The 20,904-nt window shown below is 46.8% G+C and overlaps 1 protein-coding gene across 2 annotated transcripts in view; it reads left to right on the forward strand.

Moving 5' to 3' along the window:
• Positions 1-20,904, forward strand: part of PRKCB (protein kinase C beta) — a 228,574-nt gene that overhangs the window by 136,952 nt on the left and 70,718 nt on the right. For both annotated transcript variants that reach the window (XM_087973105.1, XM_087973104.1), the window contains exon 8: positions 9,023-9,119. In XM_087973105.1, the coding sequence (XP_087829231.1) occupies positions 9,023-9,119 (97 nt within the window). The remainder of the gene's footprint in view (positions 1-9,022; positions 9,120-20,904) is intronic.

Below are 20,904 nucleotides of genomic sequence, written 5' to 3' on the forward strand. Positions count from 1 at the left end.
CAAAGTTACAACAGCACTGCAAAAATTGACTTATGGCTGTTTTTCACAATTATGACCTTTGCAACATCTTCATGGTCACGTGATCAAAATTGAGAGGCTTGGCAACTGTCTCGTATTCATGACGGCTGCAGCGTCTCAGGGTTTCATGATCCCGTTTTGTAACCTCCTGACAAGCAAAGTCAATGGGCAAGCCAGATTCACTTAGCAACTGTGTTACTAGCTTAACAACTGCAGTGATTCACTTGTGGCAAGAAAGTGTCAGGATTCCGGCAGTCACCCCCATTTAAATCATGAGTCTCGAGCCAAACTTCCAAAACTTCAACAGGATTTATTGGGAGTTAACATGTCCAGCACTGCCTGGATGTAGCCGACTCTGAGACACGTCATTTACTGTCACCCTTGACCCTGATTCCCCCCCCCCCAGTGTATCGTAATTCATATTCTCCAATGGGACACCTCCATAGCCAAAAGTCATCAATCATGCTCTCCAGTTAGAATCTTGCGTGGCAGAAACTTCAGTCACCTAGTTACTATCTTTGAAAAACTATTCATGGAATGCACTTTCAGTTTCCAAGCTGCCGCACTGCTCTTTCAAACCCCCTTTCCCCCTCCCTTTCTGTTGGCAACTATAAAATGACCAGAGAAATATTTTATGAGTTGACAGAAAGGTCATAGAATGGGGCAAAATTCACTTAACAAATGTTTCACTTAACAACAAAAATTTTGGGCTCAGTTGTGGTTTGTAAGTCGAAGGCTGCCTGTATATTTATGAGATTAAGGGGAAACGACAGAAGGCTGTTTGCATCCTATTTACAACCCCAGAAGACAGTATCTGAGTACAAAATTATGCAAATCACCATACTGTGATTTGGGGATATGCACTTGTCCCTTTTTGAAAAATAACGAATGCTGTTTTATGAAACTGTGATGGACACAAATTAAGCATAAAATAATTAATAAAACCTTGAAGGAAAACAAGCCAGATACTTTATGTCTACAGGAAATCAACCAAAAAGGTAAAAAATGCCCACCAAGAATCTTTTTAAGCAAAGGTACTTTTAAGGCCCCAAAGAATAGCAATTCTGATTGCAATCCTCCCCCACCCCCAGGCTTTAGGATTATCAATTTAATTATAGAGTAGATCTGTGTTCATAAAACCAAAATTACAAGTAAATGTAATTTTAGGGCCAGTCAATTGGAATTTACATGACCAACACTGTAAAAGATAAACTCATGAGGATCTGGAATGCCACAGAGAGTTTAAGCAAATAATTAATTAGTCCAATGTCCTGAAAGGGAGGGAGCAACTCATTTTCCAATGAACAAGTTAAAAGAACTACTAGAATTAATAATTATCCAATCTCAACAGAATAACAGAATTGGAAGAGACCTTTGGAGGTCTCCTAGTCCACCCCTCTGCTCAAGCAGGAGACCCTATACCATTTCAGACAAATAGTTGCCCAATTTCATCATAAAAACCTCCCGTGCGGGAGCAGCCAGGAGCCCAGCAGGCAACTATTCCAGTGATTAATTGTTCTCGCTCTCAGGAAGTTCCTCCTGAGTTCTAGGCTGGTTAGTTTCCATCCGTTGCTTCTTGTCCTGCCTTCTGGATAATAGGTTGACCCCCCCCCTCTTCTTTGTGGCAGCCCCTTAGTGGAAACACTGCTTGGTAATAAATAGTCCAAAGAATAATAAAAGTATATGCTGAAAACCTATGTGTCAACTATCCAACTAGTGAACCCAAAACAAAGAAACACTGTCAGAAGCTTCAAATTCCCGAAAGTGAAACTTTATTGGATACACCATTTTGGCACTGAAGAAACAAAACCAGCTCTGGTTTTCTCGTGCAAACGCTTGCCTAGTTAAACAAGAGCTTCCCTTTCTCCCCGTCTCTGGATGATCACATTGTCCAATTATATGAGATGCCCTTTTGTTATGGGAACAGTCCATCTCCTTCTGAAGCACCTGCAGTGGTGACCTTGATGGTTTCCAGGCTCTCACGATCCGTGCGCATAATCTCAGCACTCCATTCCACCCTTCCCTTCCCCCAATTCATTGGCAAGTTGAAAAGGTTGGAAAGAAGCAAAACAGTTCAATCTTGACACTGTGTAAAGCCAAAGAATGTAATCCTAAAAAAATAGGAATGATTTAGCTAAAGTGTAAAACACTTTTTCAATGACTGCAAAGAAACAGGATCCTTCCAACCGATCCCTCTCCTCGGTCCTGTCAGAACTAACCCTTCCGTCCTCCCCACCATCTTGCCAGAACCGATGAAACTTCTTGGATGAAAAGCAAAATATTTTCCTCAAGGAAAAAAACAGTCCAGCTGCCTTTTGAAAAAGCACCTTTGAGACAGTCATGACCTGGATGATTGAGAATCTACACGGGCAGATTAAGCAAATCATGTGGGATTAAAATTTATAAACTTTTTTTTTTACTATTTAGAAAATCTTCCTAAATATGTGGACAAATTATAAGATGCTTCCCACATCAGTTTAATTTAGTTTACTTTATTTTCATTACAACGAAATCGAACACCATCTTCAGTGCACATCATGACCATGAAAATAAACACAAACACACCTCCTTCACCCTCCACACATTGAATTGAAAACCCCTGATATTGCATTAATATTGCACTATACAGTAGAATTCAGTAGAGTTACTGCCCTGGGATAGAAGCTGTTTTTCAGCCTATTTGTCCTTGTTTTTATTATTATCCTGTACCGTCTGCCAGATAGTAATACTTCAAAAAAAGGGGGTGCCCAGGATGAGGTGGATCTTTGAGGATGTTTTGAACTTTCTTAAGGCAGCAGGAGCCATAAAGCTCTTCCAAAGAGGGAAGAGGGCAACCCATGATCCTCTGGGCAATGATGTTCACCCTCTGGAGTGCTTTCCTATCTGCCCCTGTGCAATTGGCAAACCATATAGTGGTGCAGTAAGTTAAGATACTCTCTCTGGTGCAGCGGTAGAAGGTCACCAGCAGTTTTTCATTCAGTCCAGCGCCTTTTATATATGTATCAGCATAATGTGCATGGACAGAGGGGCAGAGTGAGGATGGGGGGTTGATTGCACTGCTGGAGCTCTTGCTTGTTTTGACCCCCCCCCTTTCAGATGCCATTGCCTTCTAAATCTGGAAGAGGTCCTGAGACTCTATCTTCACCCTACATGCAGTATTTCATCCTTCTTTCCATGATGAAGATAAAATGTAATAGTCTAAGGGTGGGGAAATGAGAATGCTTCCTTTTTAAAAACTATTTATATGTTAGAAATATTCCTAAAGCGTAAGAACAGTCAGAAATAAACTTGAGGAACAAGAACAGACCGGACTATTTCCATAGGGTGGCAAATACATTGGAAAACCTCTCTAGAGGGGGTGGGGGAAATGAACCCCAAATTGTAATGCAGGGACTTGTTTCCATCTTAGCTGCCGCAATCAAGATGGAAAATAGAAAATGTTAATGATACCCTTCCTGTTCGTAAATGATTTAATTAAATAAGGACGTAAGTATTCTGATTGTATATGATCACCATGTTGAAAGTAAAGGTAAATCCAGCTGAAAATGTAATTGTAAAAGAGCGATGCCCTGGAATAGTTGTCTGAAGGGCTTTCAGGTGGGCTGGGAAAAACCAGAAGACGTGGTAGGATTAGGAAGCCCACCTCCCCACCTCTGTGGTTTCATAGCTGCCCTCCACGAATTCTCCCCTCCTGGAGGGATTGTGCCGGAGAGAAACCAGGTGTTCAACCCGGCCTCTGCCTCCCAGGGAGCCTTGGGAACCAACAGCAGATTCTCCATCAAATGGGCTCCCTCAGCAGCCTCCTGCTCTAATATTAGTTCGTTGGCGAAGAGACTCCCCCCCCCCCGGGAGATGCTCTCCCAAAGCGATATTGGTGCCCAGCCAAAAAGTATCGCCAGGCAAGCAACTCTCAGCCAAGTGAAATCTCCCTGCTTTTTCTTCATCTCTGTCCTCCAGGAAAAGCCTTCCGTTTTTCTTTCTTTAGTTCTTGTTTCCAAAGAGCTGAACAACCTTAGAGAGAGAACTATTAAAAAGGCCCTGAGTCCCTTCCCACCAGTGGTGGGATTCAAAAATTTTTTTTTTACGAACAGTTCTGTGGGTGTGGCTTGGTGGGCGTGGCTTGGTGGGCGTGGCTTGGTGGGCGTAGCAGGGGAAGGATATGCTGCAAAATCCCTTCCCAACCCACTAACCTGCTTTCCAGCTCCATTCTCCTGTGCAGGGCAACAAAAGAAGACCCAGGCGATCAGCTGGGACTCAATGGGAGGCAGAGAAGAGATTGGGGTGGGGCCAGTCAGAGGTGGGATTGGCTGGTTCCCCGGACTACTCCAAATTTCCGCTACCGGTTCTCCAGCACTGGTCAGAACATGCTGAAAAACACCTCTGCCCCCCACTACGTAGAATTACATAGAATGATAGGGCTGGAAGAGACCTTGGGGTCCTCTAGACCAAGAGGTCTCCAACACCTTGGCAACTTTAAGCCTGGTGGACTTCAACTCCCAGAATTCCCCAGCCAAAAGAAAGCTCAGGACCATTTTGGCTGAAAACATGCAGAAGAGGCCTTCATCCTGCAGGGATAGACAATGGCTAGGATGATGATGATGATGATGATTTAGTTTTTAATGATTTTAACATTTACTTGTACACCACCCAGAGTCCCTCTGTGAGGAAGATGGGCAGTTCCTAAATAAGAGAAAGAGAGAGCAATGGAGGGAGAAAGAGAGAGAGAGAGAAAGAAAGAAAGAAAGAAAGAAAGAAAGAAAGAAAGAAAGAAAGAAAGAAAGAAAGAAAGAAAGAAAGAAAGAAAGAAAGAATAGTTATATAAGTACAGCAATAGATGTAGGAAATGACAGGCTCTCCTTTTCTTTGTGGGCAGGAGGGTTTTAGTACCTATTCAAGTGAAGTTCAGAATTGACATTTTAAACTGGGGGGCAGGGCAGGGAAGGCAAATTAATGCTATCTGGCCAGGCCAATTCTTGAGAAACACCACTGTGGCTTGGCTGCTCTTAGTGAAGAACAATTTAACAGAAAATGGATTCCTACATCTGGGGATTTCCAGTGATGGATAAATAATGTAAACTCACTCATTTCTTTTCATCAAGAGATGCACTTTTCATGTTGATTCTCAGGCAAGGGGAGGAGAATTTCATTCTGTGTATATTTTAATGCTATGTTATTCATTTTGCATATTTTAATCTGAACCTCGGTTTTCCAAATGTGATGTGGTTTGCAGTATAAATGATGCACAACATGTATTATGGGGTGTGTGCACTTACGTATTCACAAAATGACATATTGTATGTTAATTAATATTAATTTTGTAATTTTTGTATATTGCAAAAATGTGCACAGAAAGGCAGTGAGATCAGCAGCTTGCAAGAGTGTGTATATTAAAGGCAATTCACACCGAACCATGTATTTCCGTACTTTTCTGCTGTCACCCAGATGTTTGCTGCTGAGTTAGGGCTGCCTCACTCAAGTACTGGCACAGCGGCAAGGAGTGGCAAGTGCCAAAGTTGCTTCTGGCCCTGTGGCTTTACCCCTCGCTTTGTTTTCTTGGCTGCCTGGCACAGAGAGGGCACTTTGGTGAGTGGGGAGAGCATTGCTCCGGATTCCTCTTCCCAAATAGGCAGACCCAGTAAAACTAGGACATTAAATCATGCTAGGATTGAATCGCGTAGATTATCTTGGTGTTGTAAATGACTTATTCTGTCATATGAAGAAGCAGAATATCCTAGCATTTCTTTTCCTTGCTGAAATGCTAGCTAATGAAGGTTTAATGAAGCTAATGGAAAGTGGTAGTTGGTATCCAGGGACAGAGTTGTGACAATATTCTTTTGGTGTATTTGCCAAACCTGTGATGATCTGGGGCGTGACACAAAAATAACAAAGTCACAAACGTAGAATAAATTCCCTTTAATGCCTCCAACTTGGTCCCCAATGTCCAATTATCCTTGACTGGAGATCAAACTTTTCAAAAAATAGTCTACGAAGGAAAGAAATGAAGTCCAAATCCAAAGTAAAGATAATTAGAAATAAAAAAACCAACACAAACCACACTGAATAATTAACACGGCAGACCAGGATGATAAATTGCAGACTTTCAAAGGGTAACGTAGCAGCCACAGTTGGGAGGACGCCAAAACCCAGATAAGCCTCGACCAACATTATGCATGCTTTGCTTCGGGCAAGGAGCTGTGTGCAAATGCCCCACTTATATCCTGTTCTTCCAGCTGCAACTAATGAAAGGGATCAGGGCCCTTTTCTCTCCCATAAGCCATGTTGCTCCCTTCTCTGTTCCTCCCTGTGTGCCCTAGGATGAAGAGGGGATGGCCCTGGGTCTTCCTTTGAATGCCCAGCCGGACTGTGCCCTTCCCCCATTTCTTCCACAGCCACTGGAGCCACACTCTCACTCCCTGTCAGCTGCTCAATTTCCCCTCAGAGTCAGACTCCAACAAGGGAATGACAAAACCCCTCAAACTTGGGCAGTTAATGAGAGAGACTTGGGAGGGAGACTTGGGAGGGATTTTAAGCCGCTTTCTGAGGTTGCATTAGAGTGCATTAAATGAAAATCTAAACAAAGGTCTGTCATCACACACCTCACGGCAAGCCACAAAAAGGGAAACTTGGCAGAATTGAAGCATAAGCTAAGCAAACCATAGCTTTAAGCACCTCTCAAAATTATTTTCATTTGCTACAGTTCCAATGTCATTTATGAAGGTCTCCATAAATTAAGTCCTCTGTGTGGCTCACATGAACCTTTGGTAATTGATTAAGATACGCTTTGATTCTGCATGCAATCACACCGTCTCTGCATGCCAACCTGGGCTTGTTACTCATCTGGATGGCATTCTTATTAAGTTCAGTTGGGGTGTGGCCTTGTTCTCTGCAAGACCTTGCCAGAAAAAAGCCTTTATGGCTCCCTGTAACTTAGGGCTTCACCCTGCCCGGATCCAGCCTGGGTGAAAGCTAATGAAAGCTGGCATGGTTAGCAGGCATCACCAGTCTCTAGCAGATTGAGCAGGATGTGTGGGCTTGGCCAAAGCTATGGGGGAGAAGGCACTGGGGGTGGAGGAAGGGAAGGGAAAGCCTTCTACCACTTGGGTGCAGCCCAGTGTTCTGGCCCAGGCTTCGTAAACTATCATTATGCACAAACGTAATTTAAAAACAAGACTTATTTTATTGCAATGCTGGGAGTTGTTTTCATTCCCAGCCGGAATTAATCTCAAACAGTCCCCCAAGATAAGCACACACCTTTCAGTTCTGTGGAATGCTGCCAAAAACAGAAGTATCCAATTAACTAGAAAAGAAACCAACCGAAGTACCCAAAAAAATAAATCAACCAAAGTACAAAGAGCTTCAACAATGACTGAACCGATCAAACTACTTTGCTTCCTGCAAAGGTTTTGTCATCTTGGCCTGACTTTTATCCCTTCTGGGAGGGGCAATCACCTCCCAGCCTTACTCCCGAGTCTCCCCTTTTGTTTCAGCTGCTCTCACCTTCTAGCAGCTCTGCTCACTCACGCACTGGGAACAGGCTCCCCTGGGTCCTCTGCCTCGCTGCTGCCAGACTCCGAAGGCAGCACCCCACTCCCAGATGGTCCTGGTGCCATCTCCGCATTGGACACAGGACCCTCGTCCGAGTCCTCTCCAGACTCGCAGACTGGCCCCCACTGTCTGATTCTGCTGTCTTCTGCACTGGCTGCCGGTGAACCACAACACCCGTGCCCTTTCACAGCGCTGCCATTCCATAAGGGCTCGGGCAGCCAGGGGTGTCAGGAGCCCTTCAGAGTCTCAGAACCGCTGGGGACAATGTGCCCCCTCTGGGCATTGGCTGCCAGCCAGGTCCTCAGTCAGCCCCCCCAATTTGGCTTCCTCGCCACCTGCGGACTTGTGTCCAGTTTGGCTCCACCAGCTGAGCACATTAGAGAGCATGTAAAATATATGGTAAGCAGCTACGTATTGCATTTTTAAAAACCAGTAAGTAGAGATCTAAGTAATTTTCCTTGTCACAGTACTTGGCTTAAATAAACACTGCGAGGAGGAAAACTCCCGTTCATTTTTCATCTCTAAAGAGCCGTGGTACGTACCCAGAGAAGAGGGCGGGAGAGAGGAAGAGGCCGGTGCATGATGCAAATCCCATCTCGTCTGCTCATTCCCCGTCCTCAAAGAGGAGACGTTTCTTCCTCCTTTTAATCGTGAAAATCCCCTCTTGGTCTGGAGTCATGCAGGCCTTCCCTGTGGGCACGGCTGCCCAATCTTGAGCAGCCGGAGTGAGCAATGGGCGGCAGAAACTATTTTGAAGGAATTGCCCTTTTTTCCCCCTTCACAAACACAAATTCCAGAAGTGATATCCAAATAAGAACATATTTTCCTCTTTAAATAAAGTATTCGATTTCCCAAAAAACAACAACCCAAAACTTTGGTTTTGGTTTTGTTTATTAGAAAGATTTGGTGTTATAGAAATGGCTAGTTATATGTTAATGTGTGAAAGCAAAACATTGGGGTTGGAGTGTGTTTATCTTGTACTGTGCTAGGAAGAGTTAGAAGTCAATGCCTCCCTTTTCTTTCTTTTTCTCTTCCCCCTCTTATTTTACACACCCCCTTTTCCCATTGCCTTTCTTTCCCTTAATTTCCCATTTTCTTTTTTTGTATTTTATACAAAATACAGAAAAGTTAAAAAAGAAAGAGTTGCCCGTTTTTAAAACAACCCGCAAATCAAAACATGCACGAGACATTTGCCCCATTCTGCCTCTCTGTGGGTTCTGTTTGCTTCTTTGAAGCGTTTTTGGGCGTGGGAAAAGGGTTCAGAGGCATTGCCTACATCCCAATGTCCTCACTCAGGTTTCCGTTCTCGTCCACTTCTGTTCTTGGGTGTTTGAGTGTCAACCTCTGATACCTGTGCTCTGCCTTGCTTGGATCATTCCTTTCTTTAAACGTGAGCACAACTAATTAAAGCAAAGAACAGGAGACACCACATTTGACAATTCCCCTTTCCTCTCCCCAGGTTTAAGCTCCTGAGCCAGGAAGAGGGAGAATACTTCAACGTCCCTGTCCCTGCTGAAGGTGAAGAAGGCAGTGAAGAATTCAGGCAGAAGTTTGAGGTGAGTTGCGTTTCTCGGGAAGCCAGTCCTTGAAGTCTCCTCTCATGGCTCTTGCCAAGCACGAGGCCACAAGAGGTTAACTTGGGTTAGCCCTGCGTTCTGGGAGGTGCCCGGCCACACCAGGAGGAACAGATCAGGGTCTACTTGGCTAGTTGAGCCCTTGGCATTAATGGGGCAAATATCTGAATAGTTCGGATTGTGTATTGCACGGGTCAGAAGGAGGGCTGAGAAAATATCTAGAGACCTCAGAAACTAGACATCAACTCTTTCCACTCCTCCCCACGGGACGAGGCGTTGCAAGGCCAAGATATAAGACACAGAGACAGAGCTTTTTCCCTCCTGCCACCACTCTGGTAAGCATCTAATTCTCACAGCACTGTCTCTGTGTGCCCAGCATGGCTGTAGTGTTATCATTTACTCTCCTTATTAACTTCCTAACTCCCCCCCCTCTTTTTATTGGGATGATGATGGTGGTGGTGATAATGATGATGATGGCGGCGGTGGTGATTCTGTTGCTTTTGCATGTACACTGAGAGCTTCTACACCGGAGACAAATTCCTTGTGTGTCTAATCACACTTGGCCAATAAAGGATTCTATTCTGTTCTGTTCTATTCATTTTTATTCATTTCTATTTTCTATATTCTATTCTGTTCTGTTCTATTCTATATTCTATATTCTATTATTCCATTTTCTGTATTCTATTCTATTCTATTCTATTCTATTCTATTCTATTCTATTCTATTGATTTCTATTTTCTATATTCTGTTCTGTTCTATATTCTATTATTCCATTTTCTATTCTATTCTACTCTATTCTATTCTATTCTATTCTATTCTATTCATTTCATTTCATTTCATTTCATTTCATTTCATTTCATTTCATTTCATTTCCAACCCAGAGAAATTTTGCAGACAACTTTCCAATGACAAAAAGTCAGACAACACAATCTGGGTCCTCGTTTTACTTGGAAGGATGGAAGATTGTGTCAGCCTTGAGCCGGTCGGGATCAAACTGTTGTCTGTGGAGATTCTCGGTCATCCAGGTCACGGTTGTCCCAAAGGTGCTTTTTTCAAGAAGGCTCCACACCAATTTGCACCTCTCAGGTGACCCTGATGACACAGATAAACCTCCAGGTGACCTTAATGAGCCACTAAAAGAATGCAAATGTCCAGCTGGCTGCCAGTAGTATAAATCCTTCCATTCCCCACCATCCAGTCAGAGCTGAAGAAGCTTGAATGAGAAGTGAAACGGTCTTCAAAGAAAAACCTGAAAGTCCAATTGCCTCTTGAAAAAAGCACCTTTGGGACGATCAAACTGTTGGCAGTTGGAGGAATTAGCCTGCAATACTGCATTCTAACCACTGGGCCACCATGGCACATAAAAGAGTTTTGTTTTCTGAGAAATGGGTGTTTCGAAGTTGTCCGCATTCAATGGGGCAACTATTTTGTTGAGAGTGCCTGTGTGACGTGCCTCTAGTATTCCATCGGGGCATACCTACTGGCCCCAAAGATTTGGGAGGCCCAGCCCTCTGTGCCATCCTTGAACTTTCTCCAGCATCCCTTTGGACATGAGAAAATCTATTCCAGCCCTCCTCAACTTGGTGCCGTATCCGTTGGCTGGGCTGTCACCCTAGTAGTTACTGGTATTGCTGGAGGTCTTGAAGTCACCAGAAAGTGGCCTTTTCTACTAGCCATGCTCCAGGGAGCCCTGGGCAACTGTTTTTTGTGCTCTTGGGTACTGTACCCAGCTCCCATTTCTCCTCCCAGTCTCCCTTTCAGTGAAGTAAATTTTCTTATTTCTTTTATGTTGAACAAAGTGGTGCTATGGATCATGTCCTGATTCTTTCACGAAGGGGAAAATGTCTTCTTGTCCACTTTATCCATACCCTCAAGCATCTTCCTCATTCTCCTTTTTCTCCTCCTCCTCCTCCTCGCAACCTTTCACCTTTCCCTCTCCTCCTCTTACAGCCTCTCCCCTGCCCCTCCTCCTCTTCCTCCTAGCCAGCTTTCACACCACCCCTCTCCTACCCCCTACCCCCTCCTCCTTTTCCTCCTCCTCACAATCTTTCACCCCTAATATTTTTAATTTTGTATTTTAGTCCCGCCTCTCTGATGCCGTCACTCCCCCGGGTTGCTAGGGAACAGAAAGTCCAGTAGCTAGGCCCAAGCTAGAAAAATACTCAGAAATCTCAACAAAACAACACAAATGTCTCCCAAAATTTCACAGGAAACATACCTCTCCTCTTTTTATGATCAATTTCCATCTCAGTGTCAACTGTCCAGTTGATGAATCCGGAAAAAGAAACTTCTGGGACATTATTTTACCAAGAGTATAAAACTTTACTGAATAAACCACATTGGCACAGGAGAAGCAAAACCAGCTCTGCAAAAGCATGCATAGTGAATTCCCCCTTTCTCTACAGGCCACCCACAGTTCGTTACATCCACCAATCACTTCTGCTCATTTTGTTATGGGAACCAGCCAGCTACACTGGGACATCTGCTTGATGTGTCCTTGAGGTGGAAGCAATGTCTCATAAGAACCGACGGATGCTTGGAAGCCACTTTCCCCACCCTTGCTTTCCATTCCGCCCGCTCCCTTTTTTTGTCAAGCTGCAAGCGAAGCAGAATATAGGTGAAAATGCGAGTCAGTCTTGACATGCTGACCCCCTGGAAGAAGGGTGGACCTGAAACAATAATAAACATACATATACATGATTACTTACAACCCAACTGCTGCTGCGTTCCCTACTGGGGCCGTTGAGTGTTCTTAGTGTGAAACGTCTTAACTGCCCCAACATCTGGAGCAGCCACCCACTCAGCATCTGCTAACGGGTAGCCTTTCCACAGTACTAGATATTGTAACTTTCCCTTGTGATATCTGGAGTCCAGAATGCTTTTGATCTCATAGTGCTCCTCTCCCTTAACTAGGAGGGAACGAGGAGGTGGTTCTTTGACTGGTCTCAGCCCAGATTCTGGAAAGGGTTTTAAAAGATTGTAATGAAAGACCAGATGAACCCACCTATTGCATTTTGGCAATTTCAGCTCCACTATCACTGGATTCAGGATCCGGATGATTTGGAAAAGCCCTAGGTATTGGGGACCTAATTTTTTAGAAGGTTGTCTCAGGTTTAGATATTTGGTGGACAAATACACGTTATCCTCCACTCTATATTCCCTTTGGAGGGCCCTTTTCTGATCTGCTTCCCTTTTTGGCTTTCCCTAGCTTTATTTAGTGCTTCAGGCATGCAGGTCCACACAGCTTTTAGATTATCCATCCACTCAGTTAATGAGTGCTCTGGCAGGGGCACGAACTCAGTCCCTTTGACCACTTTGAAAGTGGTAAAAGCTGTGCTGCTGTGCACCGAGTCGTTATATGCCACCTTTGCGAAAGGCAGGTGTTCGGCCCAATTAGTCTGCTGATAATTTACATAATAGTGCAGGTATTGCTCTATTAATGAGTTGGTGCATTCCGTAGCCCCATTGGTACTAGAATGATAGGTGGTGCTAAGTCCCACAATTTTGAAGTGAATTGCACCTCCTGTAATGTGCTTCAGGACCCTATGTAGTCTGTAAATGGGTTACACAAACATCTTGTCTAGCACCTGGGGAGAAAGAATATTTGGACACACCACAAAGTGTGCTTGCTTTGAGAACAGGGACGGAGGGGGTAGATAGAATGCAAGAGAGGGGGAATGGTATTCAAGCATCCGTCAGCTTCACTGGTTTTGCTTCTTCTGTGCCAATGTGGTTTATTAGTAAAGTTTTATACTCTTAGTAAAATAATGCCCCAGGAATTTCTTTTTCACCAACTGGACAGTTGACATTAAAGCAGCTGTCAATGTAGCAGCCTACCTGGGCCCCACCAGGAGATTGGCAGCTTTGAGATCTGACAAAGAAACAGAGGAGGCGGAAGGTGAAGCCAGGAGAAGCTCCCTGTTGAGAGATTCTGGCGGCAGCCCAAGCTGAAGCCAGGATGCAAGCAGCCGGCACACGCCCCAAACAGAGAGCTAAGAAGCTGGAACAACAGCCCATACTCAAGAGGGAAAGAGCCATAGAAGGACTCTATTCAAGCCCCAAGGGCTGGAGGGAAGGCAGTGGAAGCAGAGGACCAACCGATTCTCCATGGAGTCACGGTGACCCGGGGGAAGCAAGTGAAAAGTTAGACGAGCAGACGAGTGGGATGACCCAAACGAGTGGAAGTTCCCAGCCACAGATCTCAGTTCATCAAAGGAACAGCTGAGGGAGAAGTTCAGCGGGCTGAAAGTCTGGGGAGCCACCTCACCAAGGGCAGCAATCCCGGGAGTGGGGTCAAGTGCCATGAGACCACTGCCTATCCCATCTCCTCTGCTCCTGCAGCTGAGCCAAAGGGTGGTGGCACCCATCCCTGCCACTTCCCCACCAGTGGGGCGGGAGCAGCCCCATTCATGCAGCCCCATTCAGGCACCCCTGGCAGTACTGGGGTTGCCACCTGGGTACATCTTAATACAAGAGGACCCACCACCATCTCCCCTAGCAGTCTCATTTGATGGGCAACCCGACAACTTGGCCTACTTCCTGACCCAGGTCTGGAACTGTATGGAATGCCATGGAGTGATGTACCAGGACAAGCGTACCTGGTCAATGCTGTTACATCTAGTCTGGAGGAGGGTGCAGCAGGATGGCTGGTGTCTCTCCACAACGAGAGGGCTCTGGAGCTGCAAGAGCTGCCGCTGTGAGACAGATTCAAAGACCCCCCACAGCAGCCCAGCATGCAGAGGCCCACATCTGCTCCCTACAGCAGGACAAGCGGCTAGTGGGAGAGTACATCCAAGATTTTTGTAGCCTGGTGGCTTACCTGAGAGATTGGCATGAGCTCTCCTGGTCTATCAATTCTGCGAGGGACTGAACAAGGAGCTGTATCACAACTGCTCATCCTGGGGGGGGGGAGTACCCCACAACCTTCAAGCATGGTACCAGTTAGCCACAAATGCGAAGCTTGACCTGATGGAATACTTGAAGCAAGCTGCGTGTGAGAACTGGCCCTGCTGAATGCTCGACATGCCCAGTGCCCCATGGAGGAAGAGGGGGTGTTTTCCCCTGCCACCAGAGCCCCACCAGAGCCCAGGAGGGTGTATCCAATGTGGGAAGGAAAGTCACGGAGTGGCCAATTACCTCGTGCCACGCCCAGCCTCTGCACTGTGAGCCCTGGCCCAGCCAAAGCTGAAAAAACCACCCGTGAAGCTGAAAGAGAAAACACGGGCAGCTCAACACATTGTGGAGGTCTCTCCCCAATCCAGCAAAGGGGAGGGAACTCTGACCCACAACAAGCCCGGCTTGGTCTTCTACGAGAGCAACAGCGACGGGGAAAATGACTCAATGGCACCATCATCCTATGACAAGCTGGGTAAAAATTTTGGTGCCCTCACCAAAAGTAAGGGGGGTTCACGTCCTTGCTGGACTTAGGGTGCACTTGGTGCCTAATTAACCTTCAGACAGTAGAGAAACTAGGCTGAGGAAGTTAAGGCAGCCCATGAGGTTCTTCCAGTTACTGGCTCCCTTACTGGAGGGGCACCGACAACTTGCCTAAGGGAGCCAGTGAGCCTCAAGGCTGGGATCCACATAGAGACTGTCCATTTTATTGTGGCTCATGGAATACCAAGACCACGGAAGAGTATGTAAGGCCAGTGAGGGAAGTACTTCAGAAGTAAAGCCCAGTTACACACAAAGCTATCTAAATCTGACTTCCACAAGACCAGTCTAGACCACCTGGGATATCGCATCTCCAAGGATGGGGTAGAAATGGACCCGGTAAGGTAAGGGCAATTCTGGAATGGAAGGCCCCTCGGACCAGGAGGCAGTTACGGAGCTTCGTGGGATTTGCAAACTATTATTGGCAGTTCATCGGTTCATCCACACTTTTGTCCAGATATCCCTGCCCATCACCAACTTGCTCAAGATGGGGAGGGAGGAAAAACCCAAACCGAGTCAGCCACTAAATTGGTCCATTGATTGCTAAGAGGCCTTTGAAAAACTGAAGCGGTTGTTTGTTGCAGAGCCAGTCTTGAAATACCCAAACCCAGATGAGCCTTTTGTGATCCAGGAGGATGCTAGCGGTGTAGCAGTTGGGGTGGTTTTACTCCAGAGGAATGAAAAGGGGGAGTTGCAACCACGTACCTACATGTCTCACAAGTTATCTGATACTGAGAGGCAGTGGGGCATCTGGAATAAGGAGGCTTACGTGATTTGATGGGTTCTTCTGACCTGGAGGCAGTTTTTAGAGGATAGTTAAGATTCCATTTGAGGTGTCGACAGACCACAAGTACCTGGAGGCGTTAAAGACCCCGAGGAAGCTACCCCCTAAGCAAGACCGATGGGCCCAGTATTTGAATCATTTCAATTTCACCCTTCATTAGTTGCTGGGGGGTGGGGCAGGGAAGAATTTCTTAGCAGATGCCCTCTCTCGCATACGGGAGTACCTGAGAGGAAGTAGTTAACTCCATTATCTCATCCAGACAGCTCGCAGCCCCAGCGCTTATGAGACAGCAGAGAACAATCTCCCTGCAGCCGGCTGGAGACTCTTCGATGCAACCACTAAAGATGCCTTGGGGGCAGACGAGTGGTCCCAAAGATATAAAGATGGCCTGATGTTAAAGGATGGCTTAGCATGGAATGGGAGTAAACTGTACGTCCCAACCTGCCAAAGAACCTTGGTCCTGAAGTGGAGCAATGACACAGAAACTGCAGGGCATTTTGGGTTTGTGAAGACTCTTCATTTGGTAAAGATGGTAGCCAAAAATGAAAAAGGACATAGAAACTTATGTGGGGAGTTGTCTCATATGGGCCTCCGTGAAGTGCCTACTTGGGAAGCCTCAGGCTTGCTACAGTCAATAGCCCACCCAGCTAACCTGTGGGAGGAGATATCCATGAACTTTATCATGGTGTTGCCTGAGAGTGCTGGGAACACAGTAATCGACCTGTTCTCAAAGCAAGCACACTGTGTGGTGTGTCCGAAGATTCCTTCAACCCGGGTCCTAGATGTTTGTGCAGCACATCTACAGACCATCTACAGACCATCTAAAGACCACACAGGGTCCCGAAGCAGATTATCTCAGATGGGGGGGGCAGTTCACTTCAAATTTTTGGCGGGAATTTTTGAAAATGGTAGGCTCCTTCCAGGGAATTACCTCTGCCTATCATCCTCATACTAATGGAATTGCTGAACTCTCCAATTCATTAGTAGAGCAATGCCTGCGCTGCTATGTAAATTATTAACAGACTAACTGGGCTGAGCTCCTGCCTTTCGCAGAGGTGGCATATAACAACTCGGTGTACTGAGGCACAGGTTTTACCCCTTTCAAGGTGGTCAGAGGACTAAGTTCGTGCCTATGCCAGAACTCCCACAGGAAGCCCCATCCTCAGTCAAGTTAGCTGGGTGGATGGATACTCTAAAAGGCACATGGGCCACCATGAGTGAGGCGCTGAATAAAGCTATGGAAAATTTAAAAAAGGTTAGCAGGTTGGAGAAGAGAGAATTTAGAGTAGGGGATAAGGAGTATTTGTCCACCAAATATCTAAACGTGAGGCAACCTTGCAAAAAGTTAGGTCCAAATACCAAGGGCCTTTCCAAATCATCCGGATCATAAATCTGGTGATGATGGAGCCGAAGTTGCCAAAATGCAATAGGTGGGTTCATCTGGTCTTTCATTACAATCTTTTAAAACCCTTTCCAGAATCTGGGCTGAGACCAGTCGAAGAACCACCTCCTCGTTCCCTCCTAGTTAAGGGAGAGGAGCACTATGAGATCAAAAGCATTCTGGACTCCAGATATCACAAGGGAAAGTTACAATATCTAGTACTGTGGAAAGGCTACCCGTTAGCAGACGCTGAGTGGGTGGCTGCTCCAGATGTTGGGGCAGTCAAGACGTTTCACACTAAGAACACTCAAATGGCCCCAGTAGGGAACGCAGCAGTAGTTGGGTTGTAAGTAATAATGTGTATGTATGTTTATTATTGTTTCAGGTCCACCCTTCTTCCGGGGGGTCAGCATGTCAAGACTGACTCGCATTTTCACCTACATTTTACTTCGTTCGCAGCTTGGCAGTAACGGGGGGGGGGGAGGGGAGGGTAGATGGAATGCAAGGGAGGGAGAAATGGTATTCAAGCATCCGTCGGCTTCCGTGAGACATTGCTTCCACCTCGAGGACACAGCAAGCAGATGTCCCAGCGTGGCTGGCTGTTTCCCATAACAAAATGAACAGAAGTGATTGGTGGACATATTGGACTGTGGGTGGCCCCGTCGGGAAAAGGGAGAATTAACTATGCTTGCTTTTGCATGGGAAACCCAAAGCTGGTTTTGCTTCTCCTGTGCCAAATATGGTTTATTCAGTAAAAATTGTATACTCTTGGTAAAATAATGTCCCAGGAGTTTCCTTTTCTGGATTCACCAACTGGACAGTTGGCAAGGAGCTCAAGAAGGCCACTAGAAGTGACAGCAAATGATTTGCTAAATTTATAAGGAAGGAGATAAATTGAAACAACCCTGAAATGTATTTTGTATCTTACACATCCCCCCTGAAAGGGGGAATATGATGGAGGGGCTGAAGTGTTGCACTAGAATCCGGGGAGGGGGGACCATTTTTAACCCCTCCCCCCACAGAAAGCCCCTGGGTGACTTGGAATCACTTGCTGTCAGCCCAACTCAGTCATGAAAGGGTTGGGGGTGGGAAATAAAGGAAAGATGCTTTAGAGGTCTCTCGAAGGAAGGCAGAGTATCCAATAGCAGGATAATTTCCTATTTAAACCTACTGGGGAGGAAGCAGGAATCCTGGCTGAGGCAATCTGGCTGATCCGAGATTCCGTGGGTCAGATTCCTCCTTGCAGGGCATAAAGCTGCCTTGGCCACAAGTGGCAACCCCCAAAGGTGTGTGGAGGGCAGTCCAGGGCATACCTGCTCAGATTGATCTCCCTGCCGTCCAGGAAAGCTTATTCCCAGCTAAAAGGGCGGGGAGAGAGAAGCCACAGGCTCAGAACAAGCAGAATCAGGCAACCCCAAGGATTTTGCTGACCAGTTGCGTGTAAAAGTGGGGCAGTTGCCAGGAAATGTGTGACAGGGATTAACAATGGGAGCCATACTCCAAAAGAATAGGCAAGGTAGGACAGAGAGTAAATTTGTTTTCATTTAAATTTAATGAAACTGAATTGAGCTATTTAAATGCAAATAACATGATAAACTATTCCCTCCACATTTAATTAGCTTTTCTCCCTGTCATATCAAACAAAAAACAAAAAACAACCCCACCCCAAGCGGCTCTGGGGCAGGAGCTGTTTTGGCTGGCCCTTGGAGATATTTGGCTCAGCCAGGGAAATGGGACTATCTCGGCTTGCTAGAAGCATCAGCTGCAAGTTTGGAACGGTTGCCCCACGCCCGCTCTCTCTCGGGGCCCAAACATGTCAAGGTGCATGAAAGCCTTTAGAGATTCTCCGTCCTCCAGAGGACAGTTGTCCCAAAGGCGCTTTTTTTCTGGAGGCATCTGGACTTCCTTCTTTTTTTTCTTTGGAAGACGTTTCACTTCTCATCCAAGACGCTTCTTCCCCTCTGACAGGATAGCGGGCAATGGGAGGATTTTTATTCCTTGCAGATTCCTTCCCCACTATCCCTCCTGTCAGAGCTGAAGAAGCTTCTTGGACGAGAAGCAAAACGTCTTCAAAAGAAAAAATCAAGAGAGCCAAGTTGCCTCCTGAAAAAAAGTGCCTTTGGGTCAAGATGGCTGGCTGTGACCACAATACTTGTAAAATATGGGTGGTGCTTTATGTGGGTGGTCACAGCCATGGCTTCTTTTGATACCCCTTGCTCCCGCCAGTTGGGCCAAGGGCCAAGTCAGAAAGCCCTCAAGGCTCACCAGGGCAGAGGCCCTGATGGAAACCTCTGGGTGGCCCTTGGCACCCATAGTTGTTCTGAGGAGAAGGAAGAGGAAACCGAGAAGGAGTTTTAGGCGGGAGGAAGAGAAACAAGAAGGCCCAGAAGGAAGGAACCGTGAAGGCAACTCAGGCGGGTTTCCCTCAATCCCAACCCGTATTCATCCCACCTACAATCTCAGCCTGGTGTTGTCAGCCTTATGCAGGCCTGGCTTTGTTTCCGCTGCCCTTGATACAGAGAGTGAAATACAGTTTTTCCACCACCGTAGGAAAAACAAGAGCCCAGGAGCTCCATTCAAGAGAAATTAACACTCTTAATAATGGCTGCACATTTGGAAGGGAATGGCGTGAGCGAGAGCAAAGCCACAGGCAACGAGAGCAACCGGCTTACTCAAGGCAGATGCCGCTGGCAGGGAGGGCGGGGGAGGGGAGCCTCTCTGCATCATCCAACCTGTGGTGGAGGAGAGTTAATTTTGCCAAGGCCACCCTGGGCTTCTAGGCTCTCTCCCCCCCCCCCCGGACTCTGCCAAGCGTCCCAATATGACTGACCAGCCGAGGGGTTTAGGATAAAGGCTGGGTTCGCCTTCCCAACATTGCTGGTGGGGTCGGGGCTGTGAGGTGCTTAGGAAATCTGGGCATGTGGCCAGAACCATATTCAGCCTGGAAAAGAGACAGCAAAGAGCTTTAGTGATGTGGTCCAAGACTGGCCCTCAGTAACAGAGGGATGGCTGGGGAGGGATGCTATCAGCAGGCATCTTCCAAAATGTCAGCAGAGGAGGAGGAGGAGGAAGAGGAGGAGGTGGAGGAAGAGGAAGAAGAGAGGAGGAAAGAGGAGGAGGAGGAGGAAGAAAGGAGGAAGAAAGGAGGAGGAAAGAGGAAGAGGAAGAGGAGGGAGGGGAGGAGGAGGAAAAGAAGAAGAGGAAGAAGAGGGGAGGAGGGATAGGGGAAGAAGAGAGGACAAGGAGGAAAAGAGGAGGAGGAGGAGGAAGAAGAGAGGAGGAGGAGGAGGAGGAAAGGAGGAGATGGAGGAAGAGGAAGAAGAGAGGAGGAAAAGAGGAGGAGGAGGAGGAGGAGGAGGAGGAGGAGGGGAGGAGGAGGAGGAGGAGGAGGAAGAGAGGGAGGAAGAAAGGGGGAGGAGGAAGAGGAAGAAGAGAGGAGGGGAGGAGGGGAGAGGGAGGAAGAGAGGGAGGAAGAAAGGGGAGGAGGAAGAGGAAGAAGAGAGGAGGGAGGAGGGAGAGGGAGGAGAGAGGGAGGAAGAAAGGGGGAGGAGGAAGAGGAAGAAGAGAGGAGGAGGGAGGGGAGAGGGAGGAAGAAGAAGAGAGAAGGAGGAAAAGAAAAGGAGGAGGTGGAGGAAGAGGAAGAAGAGAGGAGGAGAGGAGGAGGAGGTGGAAGAAGAGGAAGAAGAGAGGAGGAGGGATAGGGGAAGAAGAGAGAACAAGGAGGAAAGAGAGGAGGAGGAGGAAGAAGAAGGAGGAGGAGGAGGAGGAGGAAAAGGAGAAGGTGGAGGAAGAGGAAGAAGAGAGGAGGAAAAGAGGAGGAGGAGGAGGAGGAGGAGGTGGAGGAAGAGGAAGAAGAGAGGAGGAAAAGAGGAGGAGGAGGAGGAAGAGAGGGAGGAAGAAAGGGGGAGGAGGAAGAGGAAGAAGAGAGGAGGGAGGAGGGGAGAGGGAGGAAGAAGAAGAGAGAAGGAGGAAAAGAAAAGGAGGAGGAAGAAGAGGAAGAAGAGGGGAGGAGGAGGAGGAGGAAGAGGAAGAAGAGAGGAGGAAAAGAGGAGGAGGAGGAGGAGGAGGGAGAGAGGAGGAAGAAAGGAGGAGGAGGAAGAGAAAGAAGGGAGGAGGGGAGGGGGAGGAGGAGGAAAAGAAGAGGAGGAAGAAGAGGAAGAAGAGGGGAG

The sequence above is a fragment of the Notechis scutatus genome, chromosome 12, assembly GCF_049901735.1.
Source record: "Notechis scutatus isolate UNSWTSFEM ecotype Mainland chromosome 12, rNotScu1.2, whole genome shotgun sequence".
Taxonomy (NCBI): Eukaryota; Metazoa; Chordata; class Lepidosauria; order Squamata; family Elapidae; genus Notechis; species Notechis scutatus.